Source organism: Atractosteus spatula, chromosome 17 (assembly GCF_055471065.1).
Source record: "Atractosteus spatula isolate fAtrSpa1 chromosome 17, fAtrSpa1.hap1, whole genome shotgun sequence".
Lineage (NCBI taxonomy): Eukaryota > Metazoa > Chordata > Actinopteri > Semionotiformes > Lepisosteidae > Atractosteus > Atractosteus spatula.
In genome coordinates this window covers 19009106-19029333 of record NC_142722.1, presented here as the reverse complement: position 1 = coordinate 19029333, position 20228 = coordinate 19009106, and the positions used below count along the sequence as shown (strand labels likewise).

Sequence of the window (20228 nt, the reverse complement as noted above, 5' to 3'; positions counted from 1 at the left end):
AGTATTTCTCCAAAACCCTCTTCAAAAGAAAACTCGGAAATGGCGAATGTGTGTCAAGAGAATGGCTGCTATATTCCCCTTCGAAAGGTGCAGTGTTTTGCTTCGCTTGTGAATTATTTGGGGGCGGCGATGATCAGTCCGGACTGACCGCAGGCTCTAGTGACCGGGTCAACACCGCCGCACGCCTGGCTGGACACGGGGTGTCGGAGAGCCGTGGGAAGGCTGTGGTCGCTGCGCTGATAATGGCCTAATCGATTCAGAACTAACGACAGTTTGACAGTGAATATGAGTATTGGAATAATGTCTTGAAGCGGCTGGTTGCAGTGGTGAAGGTTTTAGCAGAGCGAGGGCTGCCATTTAGGGGCGCAGCGACAACGGGAACTTCACGGGTGTCCTCGAAGTTATCAGCAAGTTTGATCCCTTCTTGAAAGCCCATATAGAAAAATGTCTAATCGTCGAATCAGTCAACAGACTCAAATCCGTCAGTGCACTGCAGTGGACTTGCACGAGTGGGGAGTGTCCCGCTGCTCTTGAAATAAGGCGCTCGGACGGGGAGCTCACTGGTCTTGCTGTTGTGTGTCGTCGGTTTCAAAGCGTGCGCACGATTTCTGTTGTCAGCTCGCAGATGGGCTGTGAATCTGATTTATTGGTTGTGTTGCTGTACTTGCGTTACAGGCTATTGTAGTGTGCGTGTATTTGGGCTCCCTGTGTACGTGTGTTACCTGCGTTACATTCCGTTTGAACCGGCGGTAGCAGCTCTTACTCCGAATACGTCCCTGAATTATCACAGTATTTTCTCTCGCTTTTTTCTGGTAATGGGATTGGAGGGCTACACAACGTGTAGCCTAGGGGCCTCTGACCACCTTAATCCGCCAGTGGCTGTGCGCGTTTTTTCTTATTCGATAAATATACATTTTAGATGCTTTTGAGCAACGAAAAAAATGTCCGAGCCCCGAGAAGAATGGTTGAATGAAACGCATGCGTACTTCAGAGACGCATAGTTTTCCGAGGGGTACTAAATGGGATACACCACCAGGATCAGGTTTCGTCCGTCCTCCTCGACACTTGCTGAGCCGCCGGGAGAGACACTGACGTGGCAGAGATCCCGGACGCATCCTGCAGCTCGTCTGTGTGCGTCATCGAGGCACCCCGACTGGGACTCGGGGTTCAGCAGACGGTCCTCCCGCTAATCCGCGCCCGTGTCCGGCGAGCAGCTGCCCGGCCGGTGTCCCGGCTCGCCTCCCGGCCCTGTCCGCACAGCCTCCGGGCGAAGATGTGGGTGCTGCTCTTGGTCGGGCTCGTCCAGTGCCTTTCGGCTTACGACGTGGATCTGAAGAAATTAGAGGGGCTGGCAAAGGCAAAGGTGGAGGTAAGACGACTTCGCCATAGTTAAGGGAAGTACCTGAAACGAGCGCTTGTCTGGGCTTTTTAAGACGTGTACGACGTGCCAGTGGCTGGCGGGGCTCATTGCGAATAAAACACCTTGTGCGCTGCGTCTCAAAAGAAACACGATAACCGCTCACTTTCTTTACCTTGCATCCGTGGTACACCTGAGGGCCAGACCACAACGGACCGCGTCCACGCCAGACCTCCCTTCTCGGCGATGACGGAAATAGTCATCGTACCAGACTTAAAAGCGGTCACGACATTCAACTTTATGGAATGCTAATTTTGATTGACGGATTTTTACAATCTTGATGTCTGTCTCATAGTTCTTAGCCGTAATTTACCGTAAGGGTGTCGTTGTTCATGTAGCTTAGAGATTTTATCTTTTGTGCGTTGTAAAGCAAAACGTTTAGATCAAGCCCGTTGAAAGAGAATTGACCGAACTAAATTGTGCGACTTTAGTCTTAAAAGGGAGATTTAAAGGAGTCTTACTTAACATTGTGACTTTACAGTAAGGTTATTTGCAAGACACAGTTTAACTCCAGCGCCTGCAGCTGTAAGACTTTCACTGCAAGTCCGTGTTTTTAGGAGAATGGGGCACAAAGACGGGCACATTTACATCTAAACACACACTGTATACCCGCTGTCTGCGGGGGTGTGACGTGGCAGAAAAGGCCAGATAATCAAGTATAGACTTTACATATTCATGAGGTCTCTCCCAGTAGCATTTTAAACACATGGGTGCTCAGTAATGGCAGCTTTCATGAGCTGCACCTTAAAGTGTTGTGGTTTAACATCTGTTTCAGAGCTTTCACATTAGAAATGGTGTCTGATGATTCAACTTGTTTGAACATATAGCTTCATTTACTTTAAAAAATAATTAAATGATTTTGCTATAAACATGCATGGATTCATACCGTTCTTCTGTTTGTCAGGCTCAGACACCAGGAAAGGATGAGTGTGATGAGAAACGTGACGTGCATTCAGCTGTGATGTCAGCTGCTAGCAGCAACGCTCCCTTTGACAGCTATAGCACAGTCTGGTAGAGAAAACGGAACTAATTGCAGAATACCCTTCGCCCTTTCTCACCAGTCTCCTTTCATTACAGACCTGTGGGGGATGACAGCTGAACAGGCTCAGGGAGGTACGTGCCTGTGAACACCGTCGAGATCGCTCCACCCCAGTCTGTGCAATGTTGAGAATGAGTTGTGCTGCCAATTGCCAATAAATTGCTAACCTTTTGAAGACTATTGAAACAATATGCATTAAGGAATTCTGGAAATTAAGTCTTTGCTTTTTTTCTTCTGTGCAGGTGAAGGCCTTTGTGACACAGGATATCCCTCTTTAGTATCCTTCCAGAAGAAATATGAGGACTGCCTCTGGGCTAATAGATGAATGGAGCTTGTAAGATGACAGTGAGCCAGAGATTGGGTCTTACAGTAGAGTTACCAAAGACTGTGCCCTGCAAATTACACTTCAGTTTTAATGAAACATGAACTGGATTATGAAATTAAAAACCCTACTATCGCCTTCTATCACAATGGATTGCATTGTTTCAGAAGGGTTCTGTCTCCCTTCAGTGGCAGAGTTTGATGTCGGAAAACATTTCCTTCTAATTGATATCGGAAAACGTTGGACATTGCTTCTAAGTAATGGAATGAAGGTTTCTAAGTGTTTAATGACCTTATGTTATATAAGAATATCATATTAGCATTTTCTAATAAGTATTGCTTTATTCGAAGTATTCGTCTTAATTAATAATAATTATAATTGCTTACACTTATATAGCGCTTTTCTGGACACTCCACTCAAAGCGCTTTACAGGTAATGGGGACTCCCCTCCACCACCACCACCACCAACGTGCAGCCCCACCTGTATGATGCGACGGCAGCCATAGTGCACCAGAACGCTCCCCACACACCAGCTATCAGTGGGGAGGAGAGCAGAGTGATGAAGCCAATTCATAGATGGTCTTCATATTCATTCAAAATTAAAGCCATGCAATATTTTTTCAGAATTTATCCACAACAACATTCCATTACTTAGAATATTAGCAAACCTATACTTTTATTAACACTACTGTTTGAGAAGCAGTCAGTACTACAGGACAGTAAGTGGAAAGAATGTATACATCTAAGCTCAGAGCAAAGCCTAACATTTAAAGGAAAACTGCAATGATATTTTTATATTTAAGGTTTAGAAAGAATTAGTGTTGGTTACATGGGGTGACATTGCAAGCTGGTGAGTGGCTGAGGTTTGGTACCCATCAGAGCTCTGGGACACAGCAGGAGAAGCCCTGTCACACTATGTAGACGTGCTTAAGGGACAGACAGGAGACCAGAATTAGACAGACAAAGGTGGCGAGGTGGGCAGTAGGACGATAGTAGCTCAGACAGGTACTGAGGTTCCAAGCCAGCAGAGGCGTATACTGTAGGTGAGCATGAGGGGTTTGAAGTCGACACGAAACTTGACAGAAGACAGTGCAAGAATAGGAGCAATGTGATCACTTGCACAAGACCTGGTCAGGATTCTGGCTGTGAGTGGGGCAATACAGTAATCAATTCAAGAGAAGACTAAAGTGTTGACCAGATTTCAGTTACAATCCCAGATAACGTAGGGCGTAGTCTGGCGATATGTCCGAGATGGAAGAATTGTGTTTTTACAATATTTTGCTTATGTGGACCAAACATCAAGCATGGATCAAATGTGACCGCCAAATTCTTCAGTTTATTGTGATTCAAATACAGTACCATCCACAGATAAGGATGAGGTTACTGCATTGCCTACACAGCTGATGGGAGGTGCAGAGAAGCATGACTTCAGTCTTGTCGCAGTTTAGATGAAGGAAAGTCAGTCCTTCAGGGTTTTTTTGTCTAGAGATGCAATGAGTGCAGAGACAGCCATTTCAGACTCAGGTTTAGTATGGATGCAGATTTGTAGAATCGATCAATTAGACCATGTGATCTTAATAGCTGATTGAGTAGGAACATGTAAATAGGGGGCCCAGTATTGAGCCCTGAGGAATACCAGACTTAACGACCCAACTTCAGAACTGAGACCCCTGGTGTTGGCAGTCAGTAAGGTAAGAGCAAAGTCACAAACCCCAAACGCAGTCTCAAGACAAGAAGTAAGGTTGGGAAAAGGGCAAAAATTACTTCGATTGTCCAGAGTGTTGTTTGGGTTTTTGTCAGAGGTAACTGCAGCCATTTTAAGGGCTGTTGGTATCACTCCATCGCTTAAGGACTCTTGTATTTAAGTAATGAACATCTATAATTTATATTTACCACAGCACAACATATGTTTTTGTTTTGGATGCCTGATTATTTTTATTATCCCTTCACTCAGCTGGGTGTTGCTGGGTGTTGCTAGGTTGCGTTGATGCGGTGAGCCAGTGATTAAAGGGATAGCCGGCGTCTTGCAGGGCCCAGTTTTCCTTAACAAATGTTTTCAGCCACAACTTGGTGATGAAACACATTCCCGGAGCCGATCCTGAGCTTGTCCTTCTCAACCACTACTATGAAGAACTGGACGTAAGCATTTGATTTTAAAATCTGTCAAAGCAGAAGGAGGTGCTTTGTTCTATAAGTTCCCTTGAGATGTTGAGAATGAAAGATCAGGAGAAATGCAGGACTGCCTGACTGGATGTTGTGGAGTCCACACAACTGAGCTGGGGGAAACAGCAGAAACAGAATCGGAAGTAGAGTTTTTCCCCACATTCAACCCTCAGCAGAACAGCCATTGCTGAAGCTGCTGTAGGGTTGAGATTTGGGTGGCTGTTCACAAAGGTAACAAGCCCTGTTTAGAGGTATTAGAGGTAGAGGTAACTGCAGAATATTACTCTCGCAGTGTGGGCCATGCTTGGAGGTCTGGGCATGATATTACAAGCTGGGTGTATATAAAATTATTTTAGTCATCTCAGTTCACTAATATTCTTTTGGCACTTAAGAGCCTGTGACATTTGTCAGCTTTGCATATTCATCAAGCACATAAATGTACAAATATATGCAGAAACTTCATCTGTGACAGTATACAGTACTTCCATCAGATCATAGGTCTAGACCCAGAGTGACTGAGCCAGCATTGTCTCTTATCGTTGCATACTGCTTCATTTTTACCATTGAGAAGGAAGGACTTTCAGCCCTCTGAACAAAAGACAGATAAGATCACTTCAGCCATTAACACATGCAATTCTAAGGCGGTGACACCATTTGATTTACTCGGAAATCCATGATTTATTTCTACACAAAGCAGTGACGTGGCAAATCACAGAGATGAAAATGTATAGTTGATGGAACTGTGGAGATGACGGAGCAAGAAAAGGCAGAATGTGAGACAAAAGGATTTTCTCACATCAAGTTAAGCATACTACTGAGAATCTGAAAGCGGAGAAGCTGTAAAAATAATGGATGTGCTGTGGGCAAGCATCTAACTCACCCAAGTTATGGCATAGAAATTGACAACCAAACTTCTGATGTTAGCCATGTATTCTGTTCTGAAGCAGAAAAAAGGTACCCAGACGTATACAGCAGGGCTAATGTTTCCAGAAGCCAGTTGACTTACCTGTGATTGGACTGTGGATGCAAACGCAGGGAGAACATACAGACTCCACACAGATAGTGCCCTAGGTCCAGAATTGAACACGGGTCCTCAGCCCTGCGAGGCAGTAATGCTAACCACTGTGCCACCCATAATGAATACTATATAGTTAAGAGTCTGGAACAGAATCTAAAAGAAAACAAACTGACCTCACTGCAGCCTTTACCTTGTTTTCTGCAGAGAAGTGTCTGCAAGGATATTCACACTGGTGTTCAGCCGTGTTTCTAGTACAAAGTTTCAGAATGTTTAATGAGGAACTGGCGTAGTTACAGTATGCAGAGCTGCCGTACATAAAACGGGTATGCTGAAGAGCAGGTCTGCCAACACAGCCCTCAAGTCCTATAGGGTATGCAGGACACGATAGTATTGTACAGTGTATATACAGGTGCTGGCTCCCCGATACTTTCTGGAACTTTTGACTTTTTACTTTTAATAACTGCATTTTAAAGTCCTCTTTTTCTTTACATGATGTTCATATTTTAGTGTATTTCTTAATCTTTAAAAAATTCACTAAAGCATACAAAACGCAAACGACCCATTGTAAGCATTGCCCTAATCCTACAGAGCACCATTAATATTCATGCCTCTAAGAGCCATTTAAATGTCTGTTGTTAAAAACGTGAGTTATTGTTTGATTGTCTTTTACTGCATTTTACTGAGATTTCTTGCGTCTCATTCAGTGTACATTACAGTACCATCATTTTTTTTAAAGGCTATTTGCGGTAGTGCATCATGTTACTTTTATTCAGTCTCAAACTAGAATGCTGTCTGATACACGTAATCTAACTATTTGGCATTAAATATATTGTTAAAAGCTGCGCCTGGTTTATGCTCCTGTAAACCATAACGAAATCTCCTGCTCCCAGCGGATTCCCCTGACTGACATGAGCCGCGCGGAGATCAACGCCCTGCTGGGCTCGCTGGGCTTCTACAAGAAGTCCCAGCCCGAAGAGCCGGTCCCGGAGGAGTTCCGCTTCGCCCCTGCCAAGGACAGTCCCTGGAGCCGGAGCCCTGAGGCCCCTGCCAGCACCGGAGCCCCCCCACCAGCAGACGCGCCCCAGGACACCCCAGGCCCCCGGCAGCCCGAGCAGGTCCCCGAAGAGCACCACTCGGACCTGTAGACCCAAACCCCTGCCAGCGCAGCGCGGAACCGTGCCCTGGGTCGACTGCGCCTCGGCGGTCGTTGCCCAGTCGGTAGGAAACTAAATAGTTGAGATTTTATCTTCATTTGTTCTTATGGACGGGCTCCAAAATTTTGTAGTTGGGCATAATGTTGATCCGTTGCCCCAAAGTGTCATTTTCAGTGTATTCTCAGTGAATATGTTTTCGGGATGTGGACCTGTAGGGACTGTAGTGCGACGGGGGGAGATGCAGTCTGATTGATGCACTGCCACAGTAAACATGTAGTGTTGGCTCAAGTGTTCAGACTTCCCACTCACTGCCATTTAACCGACATGGGGAACAACTTTTTCATATGCTGAAGCAGTTCTTTAAATGTTGCAATAATCACATGAAAGTTTAGTTTAAAGAGTTCAAGTAGCCAAAAAAAGAGCTGTAGCTGCTTCTAGAACAGCCCTCAGACATGAATTTAGGGGAACAAGCTCTCAGGTCTCATGGAGAATCTTTACAGGTCCAAATGACAAAACAAAGATGCTCATCAAAGGCCAAAAGCACCACTGCAGCAGTTGATTGAATCACTACTGGGCAAAATCCAATAAGAGGGACCAATAAAAAAGGCACAGATAGAGCTGGATTACTTACACAGTCCTCATTACACATGAACCACAAAAAAGTCCCAGCTGTCTTAATGTGCAATAAAGAGTGCTAGTCAGATCATTCCACCTTGAGTGGATTTTGAGCAGTTGTCTGACAAAGAATGAAAAGATCGTTGCAAACTGTTTTAGTTCAGAGCATATGTACAGACTTTGACTCCCTGGCATCTCTCCTGGGCTCTTAACCTCTTGCCTGCAGCTGGACAGGATGACGCCCTTTGCTGAAAGTCACCGATAGGCTCAGGGCCGATGTGTGTTCAGGGCAGCAGGGCCTGGAGCACACAAGAGAGATACTGCAGAAGGATTCTGATGTCAATAAAGCCTCACAACTGCTCAACTACCTGCTTCCTCTTTAATTGATACAATTCAGGGCATAGAAGAGGTGTTTCAACCAGCATATGCTTCAACAAGTGGGTTTAATTTTGGATAAAGGTATCACTCAAATTAATAAAAATATAATACTGTGATCTTTTCTACGTTCTCAAAAGGGAAGTGTAAAAAGGAAATGGGGATCAAAAAGCAACATTTTTTAAAAGTTGGTTTATTAACCCAGGTGCTGAACAGAAACTCGTTACGAGAGTGGAATGCCATTTTTTGTGCTGGGGGATTTGGCGTAAGCGGACAGCAGGGGAGTGAGGATGGGCAGGTGTTCTCTGACCATAGCCCCCCAGCTCGGCCCAATCCTGCCCCTCTGGATTCACATTCCAGGATACACCAGGGGTGCAATCGTGCATGGCCAAAAAAAATCAATACTTAAATTCAATAGTAAACAAATATCCGAGCCATTAAAATTGAGATCTCAAATCAATAGGTGTACAGCTGAAGGTCCTGAGGTAGGGACACTACCCCTCAGTGGCTGTGCAGCACTTTAACACTTGCAGGTATCGTGGCCAAAGGTACCTTATCACCACTTTGGCAACCGAGATTAGAGAACAGCTGGAATGAAATATATACGTTAGCTTTCAAAATAATCTTACAATCCTCTCATAACAGCTTGATTTCAAGGCTTGTCCTCTCCAAGATGGCAGCAGACCAGCAACACTCAGCTGCCAGTTGGCTGGACCAGCAGTCCTCACTGAAGATCTCTGTTCTGCCAGAGGAGAGATTCTTGTTCCCTTGGCCTCTGCTTCAGAGAAGATCCCTGAGGCACATTCCTTTGCATGCAGGTGCATCTGCAGAGCTGAAGCTCTGACTATATTGAGTAAGAAGTAATTCTAAGGGTCGCTTCACACAGCATGGAAAGGTTTTTTTTCCTGCATGCTTTAACCTGAATTGCCTCAAAAAATCTCTGCTAACAAGTCAATTTCTCAAGTAGGCATTACTGCTGGCTTTTAACAGAAGCAAAATCTTTGAAGGTTTTTTTTGCACTTTAAAGCTAGGAATAAGGAATCATTATCTCCAAAGCTTTCTTGTTGAACTAATCTAGTGTTAGAATGCTTGAAAGCTTATTTCATGGTCAGTCAAGTTGTATCTTACTTAAGAGCATTTCTAACAGTTTTAAATGTATAACTGTAAATTTCACAATAACCACAGTGGAAATTTAAAATAGTTTATTTGTACAACTTAAAAATGAGTGACTACGGAGAGCTGGCTGGGAACAAGCATCTCTTGCCAGTATAACATCATGGAGAGCACCTCGCAGAAAGCCTGAGTTAAGCTGCGATTGCTGCTCTTCAGGCACCAGAGTTCACTTCTACAGTAAATGGGTTTTGCAGCAGTTACAGCACTTTTGCTTAAGGAGTAGACACCAACATCACAAGTTTAAGGACAGGGAAAAAAAGTCTGCTTAGTCATATTTGACAGTACTGTGTTACTGGTCATCCTGATGAGAAAGTCATATTTTTCATTTAAGCTAAAAAGCATTTAGCAACCACTGATTTCAAGCAACAACCAAAAGCAGATCTCTATTAATGTTTAGTTTTGAAGAATTTAAAATACATAGCATTTACTTCAACAGCTAAGTTTCACATGGTGTCAAGTCATAATTTGGGATGAGTAACTAACTTGTTTCGGTTCATACAAAGCCCATTTACAGGTGATTCATTTCAGAAACAACATACAGAGACAGGTCCACAGCTCAAAACAAGACCCAGCCCCTCACTGGACCTCACTGGCTCAGCAGGTGCTCACAGGTGGCAACTCGGCCTGTTTCTTCATCCTTAAACCTCACCGAAATAATTGCTCCTTTTGTCATCAAACATAACAGACCTTTGGGAGGTATGAGGTCAATAAAGGTGCATGACAGCTTTGTAAATGACATTTATCGTTCAAACATCCCCTATTTGGGCTCTGTATTTAACACTGTAAAACAGTCATTCAGCAACTTCAAAGACCAAAACCTGCTCATCCTATCAAAATCATTAGACATTACATTTTGTTTAACACAAACCAGGTATTAAAAGTTGTAAAAAGTGTCAGAATACATCAAAGACAAATAGACAAAACCAAACATTTTACATAATTAAAAATATTTCCCTGCAGAACTGTGCTGCTGGCAGTGTTTAGCAGAAAGCCTGTGGTTGCTGCTCCCAGAGGGAAGCTGACAGGAAAGAGCTGTCACTTCAGTCTGGCCCTGACACCGCCCTTGAGGACCAGAGACAGGACTCGAGGCTCCTCTGTTACCGAGAGCACAGTGACACAAGCACGCCGTCTCCGAGACGAGCACACCACCGAAACGCTGTGCAGTCTGTCACTGTGAGGTGGAGCTCCGTCTCTGGACATGTTCAACTACAACCTCATGCTTCTGAGAAGCTCTGAGTGGATTTTGTATGGCAACTTCAAAAGCTATTCTTTCCTGCTCTGAAGTTCAAAATCAAACCATTTCTGGTAAGGAAACCCTGGGAGGTTCTGAATTTAAGAAAAAAATCCAACTGACCAAAGGGCTTTCTAAACAATTCAATCTAAAATCTCAGGCAAACATTAAATTTCACTGAAATGTTTATTTCAGTTAAAATTATTGTTTACCTATTTTGCTGACACTAGTGCAATATGCTGGTATGGTCTTTTGTTTTCTGGTTTAAGAATTGCAATTTCAAGTTAGAGGGCAGGTGTCCAGGGTCCAGACTGAAGGCAGAAGCATACTGGTTATCACAAAAAAATAACAATACAGATGAAATATACTTTCCATACCAGTGCTTACACATTTATTTAAATAATAAAAAACAATTCAAGTTCATGTGTGTTTAAAAAGCATGCAGTATAGTAAATTATATTACAGCTTCTGTACCGGGACTGGAGTCTGAAGAACACTGATAACTGTCTGTCCCAACCCACTTCCTTCACACAGGTGACATTTTAGACTTTAGTCTCTATTAAAACTTTGTTTCAGCTTACGACTCACTGAAATCATCAGAGGCTCTTACACACGCAGGACATGGTGGAAGGGTCTGTCTTCCGTTTTCACAATAACTTTACCGTCATAAAAAAAGCAGTAAAGCTGTTAAAAGCCCTTGATGTGTGGTCTTGATGCCAACAGCTGTAACAGATCACAGCCGGGCCATTTCACTCAGGCCCGAGTGCAGTCAGTAAAGATCCCCTAGCGTAGACAGTGGCGTTAGGATGTGGGGCAATCACTTAGATCCCTTCTATCACTTAGACCTGAATGACCTATAACGGCACAAAACACAAGCCCAGTTACAGGGCTGGTACAGTCCTGTGCCGCCAGAAACCAGTCCTGCTACTAAAGTGATAGAACTGGTGTGATCCCGAGCCGCTCTGGAGGCACTGCGGTTAGACTGAAGACGGCGTGGAAATCCTCAGGGATGGACATCGGGAATTGTGGGGCTTGTAAATCACAGAATCTAAAGTTCAGGCCAAGTGCTGGAACCATCTAACATCCAATATAGCACCAACAGCCCGTGTAGGGATACCATGAGCACAATGCGGGGTTTAACCATCACCCTTTTACTCTTCATCAGCTCGTGAAAAGTGCATTTCATTGATTTTACCACTAACTAAGTTAAAACAGATACAATGGCTTGTTGTTGGACCTGCTAGATGCAATACAATATCACATGAGCACTAGATCTGCTCAGGCTATTCCTGAATTATAATAAACGCCACTACTTGGGCAAATTATGAATAGCAATCTTTATTTTGGTAATGAAATGCTGCTGTACTTCTGAACTGTCTAAGAAAAACAGAATAAACCAGATCTTGGCCAAACCCCCAGGCCATTTGTTTAACACCATGAAGATTGGAAAAGCCAGACTCTGACTGGACTGGCAACAGATGAAAGATGAAAGTACAGACCTTACGGTTCAGTCAATAAGCAACAGAGCTGACAGGCAGGCCTTGCACAAGGGGCTTCAAAATGGCCGACAGCAGTAAGTTTGAGGAGCAGCGAGGTGCAGAGGGATGAGCCGGGTCCCGGGAAGGCAGAGCGTCCATGTCCTGCAGTTAGAAGTCGGTGTAGCCACGGCAGGCCAGCTCGTACCTGCGCAGGTGATTGAAGAGTGACTGGACGTAGGTGAAGACACACTTAGAGTCTGGCCTCCTGCCCATGATCATCATGTCCTCCACCTCCAGCAGGGGCATACAGTGAGCGAAGCTCCTGCAGGACACAGAGTGGGCAGGACAGCCCCGTCGGGAGACGGAGAGAGAGACAGAAAGTGCAGTTAATGAGGGGGAAAAAGATGCTCTCCTGCCTGGGGCAGTTGTACCTGCACCACAGCCTCTCGCAAAGAAGAGACTCACGGATTTTAGAAGTTTCATACAAACAGCACAGTGTGATAAAAAAAGAGAACCCCTCCCTATTATAGTTGTAGCACAAGTTTCTCAATTAAGGTTAAAAATAAATCTTATCTTATAACGGGAGTTGTATATATTGCTTGGGCCTTTCCTCTGTATTTTTCTTATATGCTGCAGATGTTATTTTCTAGTTTGACTTTCCAGAATCTAAAAGTTTGTCTAAAAGTTTTTTACATAATTATTTCCAACAACTCACTACTTTAGCACACACAGGTAGTCAGAAATTTAGCATCACATCGAAAAAGACAGCAGTCTGATTAATGTACCTGCAGGATAGAGTTTTATTAAGTGGAGAAGAATATGAAAGGAGACACACTGAGCTCCTAGAAAGGTGTAAGTGAAAAGTGTCACTAGCTAAACATGACCACTTCTTGCACAATCCAGTTTTTCAAATCTTCCCAGTACAGTACTGCATCATGACCAAGGCAAAGTCTAGCTGCTCTCTGGCCACCTCAGATTTTCAGATCAGTGATCCAAGTGTTCAGGCCTTGTGAGTCATTAAACTGGCACTGTGTATTTAAGAGCAGAGCTAGAGGATAAAAACCATAATTAAACTCGGATAGTATGTAGGTCCCCCAAGCTAAGTCCTGTCAATACATAGTCTGACCACTGGAGGGAGACACAGTACAGGAGGATACGACAGTGACAGCTAATGAAGGAGAATTTTTATTGGGACATCCCGAGCTCCAAATAAGGTATAATAAAGAATATGGATATAACTAAAATATGTGCTTGTTAACTGTGCATGACGTACTGCACTGCTCAGTAACCAGATTACCTGGTCTGTCAGTTTTCAGTGAATTCTGTGGATCATGAAGGCTTTCTTAGCAAGGGATGCATTGTTAGTGCCCAGAATTGATTCTTGATAAGTGGTGTTAACTTTAGATTGCACTGATGTCAGATAAGGACCAATAAATCTTCTGTGTTTATAGGATATGCTATGGATTTTGTTTCTTGATATTTGGCTGTGAGTTTGTGTATTAACTTTTACTATTACCATATATTTCTTTTTGGCTCGGAAGTTAAGATACAGGTGTCCAGTTAAGATTAACTATACATATTAACAGCACATAGGACCTTGATGGACTCTGCTTTGTTTGAATATCTGAAACTCTTTTCTTTGAAAATTATCCAATGTGTAGACATGACACTTATCTAAAGTTTCTTCTTAATAAAGATGTTTAGGTTTGAATTTTAATACTACAGAGTAGAAGAGTACAACAAAAGAGGTGCGTTCAAAGGTGGAGGTACTGAAAACTGTTCTCCAAGGGTTAGCTGGGCTGCACTGTGCGGCAGTAATGATGATACAATATGCCCCTCATTGGAAATGAGCAGCGCAGTGCAGAGATTTGAATGCATCTCAGTACAGCTTCACATCAAACTATACAGATGAGAAAATAAGCTTCCTAGCTACTTACCACTTCATAAAGAAGAACTGTTCCTGGTTAAAAGTACACAACTCCTTATAAAGACTTGATCTTCACATTTAAAGACTAATCACTGCTCTCCCTGGCTGGAATCCCAGCTCTTAAAAAGGCAATGTTTACACATCTCTTGCAGGGAAACAGTTCTGGTGGATTGGGGCCAGCAGCCAGATGAGCACAGCTGAGTTCTATCCAAAAAGCTTTGCACTAATTACAGAGCAAACAGAGCCTGGTGCTGCGACTCTGAGCCTCCGAGCACAGCGCCGCCCAGCACTGCGACTGAGCATCCGAGCACAGCTCCGCCTGGTGCTGCGACTCTGAGCCTCCGAGCACAGCGCCGCCCAGCACTGCGACTGAGCATCCGAGCACAGCTCCGCCTGGTGCTGCGACTCTGAGTCTCCGAGCACAGCGCCGCCCAGCACTGCGACTGAGCATCCGAGCACAGCTCCGCCTGGTGCTGCGACTCTGAGTCTCCGAGCACAGCGCCGCCCGGCACGGCGACTGAGCATCCGAGCACAGCTCCGCCTGGTGCTGCGACTCTGAGTCTCCGAGCACAGCTCCGCCCCTGAGTAGTTATGCATACAGGCATATATGTGATGATCGTTGTCCGAGTTTCAGGTAAGCTATGAATTGTAGCTGGATACACAGGGTCTACCCTCTTCTTTCTCTCTAACCAACTCTGCCTAGAGCACTAAGAACCTTATCCTCAGATTGTGTGTGCATTTTCTGATATGGACAAAACAGAAGGATCTATTCAAATATACAATTCTTCATGGTTCACCTTGCCTGTTATGAGAAGTGTTGAAGCACAACATGAGCAAAAATCTTTGAAAGTAACCCAGTAGGCTAAAAAAACCTTAACCTAAAAGAGATAACTGCTCTGACAGGGCAAACAATGTAATTAAATTGTCGCTAAATCCCATTAAAGTGAAAAGTTATAGCAGAAAACTAATACACTGGAGCCAAACTCAACCATGGACCACAAAGCTACATTATTACCAGTGTCGCACACCGGACAGAAGTGTCCCATTAACAGTCTTACATTAGAGTCTAAACCAACTTCGCTCAACCACTTTTTCAGTGGTTTCTACTTAGCTTTCTTGCATATAATGTCTAGATATTGACCAAATATTTAAACAAGGCTTCATTAAGACCTAAATAACCGACATACGGTAACTGAGACACTTTAATTCAAGGTGAAAACTAGTCTAGTCTAGTCGAGCTGAAAATAACATCAATAAAGTCAGCTCGTGTCCTGAGCTGAAATAAACACCCGAAGAGCTCGTGGCCGTCTGAGGGAGCAGGTCACAGCTGCTGTGTCCGATGCCGACGGGACAGAGCCCTACCTGACCACCTTGCATCTTGAAGCTGTGGACAAGAACAGTTAGTGCTCCCCATTCGCAGGGGATGTCCTGGCTGGATCACCCCACACCACCCCCACGACCACCACCACCAGCCGGGCGTCACCCCTGTGGTATCCCGCTCTCACCATTCGTTTGGGGGGGGCGCAACTCTAGGAGGAGTTTTTGGTTTTAACAAGCCCTTTCTGGACGAGGCCTCTGTAGAACTCCTGGACGTACGTGTACACGCACTTCCAATCCGGCTCACGCATCCGAACCATGTCCTCCACGTCCAGGAGCTGCGGACAGTCGGCCAGCTTCCTGCAGCCCGGCCGAGGAGCAGGGAGCAAGAGGAGAGTCACAGGGAAGACAGAGAGAGGACAGGAAGAGGAAGAAGGCAGAGGTGACAAGTGGTCAGGACAGCGGGAACGAAGGGGGGGGGGGAGGGAGAGAAACGGAAAGGGACAAACAGGAGGGCGGTGAGCAGCCAACAGAGAGGTGAAAGAGAGGAGAGACACAAAAAACAAAAACATTACATTCTCTCAGAGACATATCCATGAGTCATCATGCATCATGAACGATTCTGACATGTCAAATGGAACGGCAGGGCGTGTCCATTCATGGTGTGCACCGAGACAGGAGACTGGACAAGAGCTGGACAGAGGACACGAGCAGCAGCGCCAACCGCACAGTCTCACGCCGGACCGCCCTTCGCTCTGTTTGGGCTCCATGAGTGGTGTAAAAATAAAGGCAACAGACATGAACACGCAGGGCTGCTTGGGCAGTGCGGGACCAGCTGACGCGCACCGTTTCAGAAGCGTGGGGAGAGGGGGTGAGAGGAACGGAGGAGGGACGATTCTTGTGATTTGCCTCTGACAGGGAGGTTTCTGATTAATCTTTTTTCCTTTTTTTTAGTTTTGTATACACTGAATTTGTTTTATGTCTTGGCTCACAGCAATGATTCCTGTACTGCACAGCGAGCATGAAGGGCAGACAGGCTCTTCTGACCCAACCAGGCAGTGGAACCGTTCATCCTGATACTCTAGAATACTTTAAATAAAGCCGCAGCGCATGCCTCGCTGACATCACTGCAAGTCTGTGGCTCCAGTATAGTCTCGGGAGTCTGCTCACGTCAACACCACCCCAGTGCAATCATGCAGACACTCGGGGTTTCCTAGAGATGGAACAGAGCCCAGTTTGCTGGAGAAAGTTTCAAGACCACAGGATGGGGAACCTGCGAGAGCAGCTTCCTCAACATGAAGCCATGGACATCACAACTCCTTAATATCACTGAAATAAAATTTAGAGACAAATTCAGTATAATGAAGAATTTCTTCAACAAAGTCCATGCAGACTCCTATCCGACCCCATACTACGACATCTTGTACAGAATAATTTTACCAAACCGTGATAACAATGCAAAGTTAGTTCAGTCTCCTTCAGAGGAGTTGTGGGAGTCTGGAACAAGCTACCCAGCCATGCTGTCAAGAAACAGCTGGAGGAGATACTCTGATCAATTAACTATAAATATCACACTGGCTACAGGCGGTGAATGGCCTGCTCTCATTTGGAACTGTTTGGATATCATGTCTTCTCACACCTCTACACTTCAGCTCAAAGCTGTGGCTGGTCATCACCTGGAGATCTGTAGACCGAGCACAAATGTCTGGATGTTGACATGTCCAAACACAACCTTTAGCCTAAATTCCAATTTAGACAGTAAAGTCTAATGCTTGTGAGTAAAAATCTAATATGATAATCACCCTAAGTGGTAACTACCAATAGGGCTTTAGAAAGCATTATTCAATACATGATGTCAGGGTCATCAGAGTCTGTGAGAGGACAATCCTGCAAGAGGCAACAGGTACACATGCAGTAGGGATGCGTGGTGCTCAGGTCATCTATCTCAGTGAAACACTTCAGTAGGTGACTTCGAAGCAGAGGTCAGAGGTCAGGCCATGCTAGCAGCACACAGACCACCCAGGCAACAAACCCTCTACCTGCCATCCCAGAACAGGGTGTTGGGCATAGTGACAATCTCTCTGCATTGTTTCATTTACAGTGAGTCCAAATATATTTCATTGGGAAAACTCTTGTACCAAAGTTCAGAAAACACTGGGCAATATTTAAGATGTACACTCTTTCATCAAATGCCGGGGAGATATCAGCAAAAGCAGAACTAAATGACAAGTCTTAACATTTTTAAAAGTAATTAGTTTTAAGCTATGAAATACTGCAGAGCTAGAGAAGATGACATATGTTTGCAGTAAGCATGCATTAAGGTATGATTGCAACAATAGCTGTTAGGGTACTGAAAGCAGCCTCCCTCTATCGTGACTTCAGCCATCTGAGAACACTACAGTCATGTCTCATCTGCTTGGTGTGGAGAACTGACATTTCCAAATGTTTCCACAACTCTTTATTTTTCCAACAGTATTCATTTTATCACAATTTTTAAACAAAGGAATGAATTAACATAAATACTTCCAAGCCTAAAGCAAGAGAAGAAGTTGAGCTTGGAACAGATTCAAAATATGGCCATTAATATAAGGAGCTCTTTTATTCAAATTCAAGTTGAAATGAATCATTTCTGTGTTGGGCACCAATGGGTCCACGAAGGAGTCAGACAGGGGAGTGGGAGTGTAATCCTCTCCAGAGCTTGGGATCGGGGTGGAAGCAGAGCAGTAGAATGGGTTTGCTGCAGCTGGGAGGGAAGAAGGATTCTGATTCTCAGCTCACGAGAGAGGAAAGCTTGAGGACAGGACGAGGGAGAGAAGGAGGAGACAGAGGAGGGGGGAGAGAGACGAGGTGCGGAGACCAGAAAGGAGCCCTGAGCTCATTCCAACCTCCACACCAGACCGAGCAGGAGGAGATGGCACGGGGGACAGAGCACAGGGCTCTCCGATTAGTAACCTTGCCAACCATCTGAAGGATTAATCTCACAAACGGGCATTTTTAGTACGGGACTTGGGAGGTACACAGCACATTACAAGGGAGGAGTTCACCAAAGCAGCTCTGCAGATAAAAAGGGAGATGGGGGTTAGATTGAGGGTTGCAGCAAAGTCAATGGAGTGCACAGCTCTCACACAGACAGGACATCTTATAGCAGTACTCGTAATAGCACTTTTCCTACAGGACATCCATTTAGGCCTATCTCTGGGATGCTGGAAGGGCAGCTGTAGGCTTATGTTGTGCAGGGTGTACATGAAATGCAAACTGTCAATGTCCAATTAGCATATACTCCCTGGGCTAGGGGCTTTGACACCTTGCTGCACAGCAGGGGTAGGTTTGAGTCCCTCTTTTCATTAATTTTATTTCTTCTTCCCCATCAGATCCAATTTTGAAACAATTTTGTCTTTCAAAATGGAGGAGAGGGGTCAGAGACCAAGCAATGAAGGGAACAATGCCAACATGACATGGAGCTGAAGGAGTAAAACACAGGTGAAATTCAGGAGCTCGATTCTCAGAAATACAGCTGGGATTTTTCTCGTCACTCATCAAATCCTGACAAGTTGAGGCTGTGGAATCTCTTTCCTCCCAAAGCTTGATGTGATGAAAGAGTGAACTCTTAGCAAGTGTATCATCGTGACCCTATGAAGTCCGATATTCTGGAGATCTATCTGAAGCAAACATCCCAAGCTGCTGTTTCTTGCAATACGCCCTTCAGGTTCTTTCTCTACAGACACACCTGAGAAGCAGATGGTTGTAGTTCCCGCCCTGCAGGAGGAGGAAGATGGAAAACCTTCTCAAGTTGCCACCCCACTGCCTTCCTCTATAGACTTTTACCATTGTGCTCAGAAGGAAAGGAAAACTGATGCCATCTTGAGGGGCAAAACTAGGGCTCAGCTTCACCCCTCTGAAGAATCCTTAAACCCACATGGAATGTTCTCATCTTAGATCAAAGACTGGACTTGCGATAGGATACACATTTTGTCCAAAAAGCATGTAAGAACAGCGGCAGCAGTAGCAGCAGCCATCACCTGGTAAACAAGGTGTTAGAAATGAAGAAGAAAACAGGCATTCTGTGATCTTGTCAGTACACTGTTTTTTTGGATAAAGGAATATTTCATTAAAATATTAGGACAATTGTGTCAAAATTCACACATCAGGATTAAACGGTGCAATCTGTACTGTTTTCCATGCTGCTGCTTCTTTGTTTGACACTACAAGAAAGAGGCTGCATGAACGAGCCACAGCACCTACACAAACAAACTAGTGGGAGTCTGGCATCCACAAGGGCAGTTTCCAGTTCCTCCTATATGTTGAACACCGGACAGAAATGCTGGAAGCAGACAGCTCTGTGGACACCTTGTTACTCTTTGTTACTACAGACCAAAGTTTAAAAAACTGAGTAACTGCTTTTGTACAATTATTATCAAAATGAAGAAAACTTGAAAAGCTTTACTAAAACGATGTAGATCTCTTAGCACTGCTGTAAAAAGTCACACCTCCGAGTACATGAAGAGATTCCTTACATCTCTGGAAACCTTAATGAGAAAGGATTAAACACAACTAGGCCAGACTCTTCCAGTCACATCACAAATGTTAACTTCAAGTTCATCATTACAGTGTAAGTGAACTGGAACAATTTTAGCATTTGTTTTCATTCACTTCTGCAGTTTTATCACTCCAAACTATAACCCCGGAAATTCCAACATGTTAAACTCTTACAGCTCCTATCTTTGTCCCTTTAGCCCTCACCCCCACCCACAGGGGGCAGCGCAGACAATCTGTACTCACTCTGCTGAGCTGAAGGCCACCTCAAAGTTGTGCCGCCGGTTCTGGGGGTTGAGGGAGGAGTATTCGAAAGCGTCGGGGAAGAAGTTGTGCACCAGAGCGCAGAACGCCATTCCGTCACTCCAGCTGGACGAGAAGTTCTGGATGTCGACGTGCTGGGAGTGAGACGGGTCACGCTTACCATGGGAGACCGCAAAAACTAGACCGATTCACGTCAAGGGGA

The 20228-nt window shown here is 44.7% G+C and overlaps 2 protein-coding genes across 6 annotated transcripts in view; one reads left to right on the top strand and one right to left on the bottom strand.

Moving 5' to 3' along the window:
* Window positions 1-561: 561 nt before the first annotated feature.
* selenom (selenoprotein M) lies at window positions 562-8092 on the top strand. Its single transcript, XM_088936101.1, has 5 exons — window positions 562-1369; window positions 2495-2530; window positions 2699-2733; window positions 4839-4917; window positions 6850-8092. The coding sequence occupies exons 1-5, from the start codon at window positions 1274-1276 to the stop codon at window positions 7102-7104; spliced, it is 501 nt and encodes a 166-aa protein (XP_088792227.1). The 5' UTR covers window positions 562-1273; the 3' UTR covers window positions 7105-8092.
* A 1198-nt stretch (window positions 8093-9290) lies between these two features.
* Window positions 9291-20228, bottom strand: part of smtnb (smoothelin b) — an 87487-nt gene continuing 76549 nt past the window's right edge. For 2 of the 5 annotated variants that reach the window (XM_088936098.1, XM_088936100.1), the window contains 3 exons: window positions 20009-20160; window positions 15418-15589; window positions 9291-12307 (listed from right to left, as the gene is read on the bottom strand). In XM_088936098.1, the coding sequence (XP_088792224.1) occupies window positions 15442-15589; window positions 20009-20160 (300 nt within the window). In that variant the 3' untranslated portion in view covers window positions 9291-12307; window positions 15418-15441. The remainder of the gene's footprint in view (window positions 12308-15417; window positions 15590-20008; window positions 20161-20228) is intronic. The other 3 variants (XM_088936096.1, XM_088936097.1, XM_088936099.1) reach the window with 2 other exon arrangements.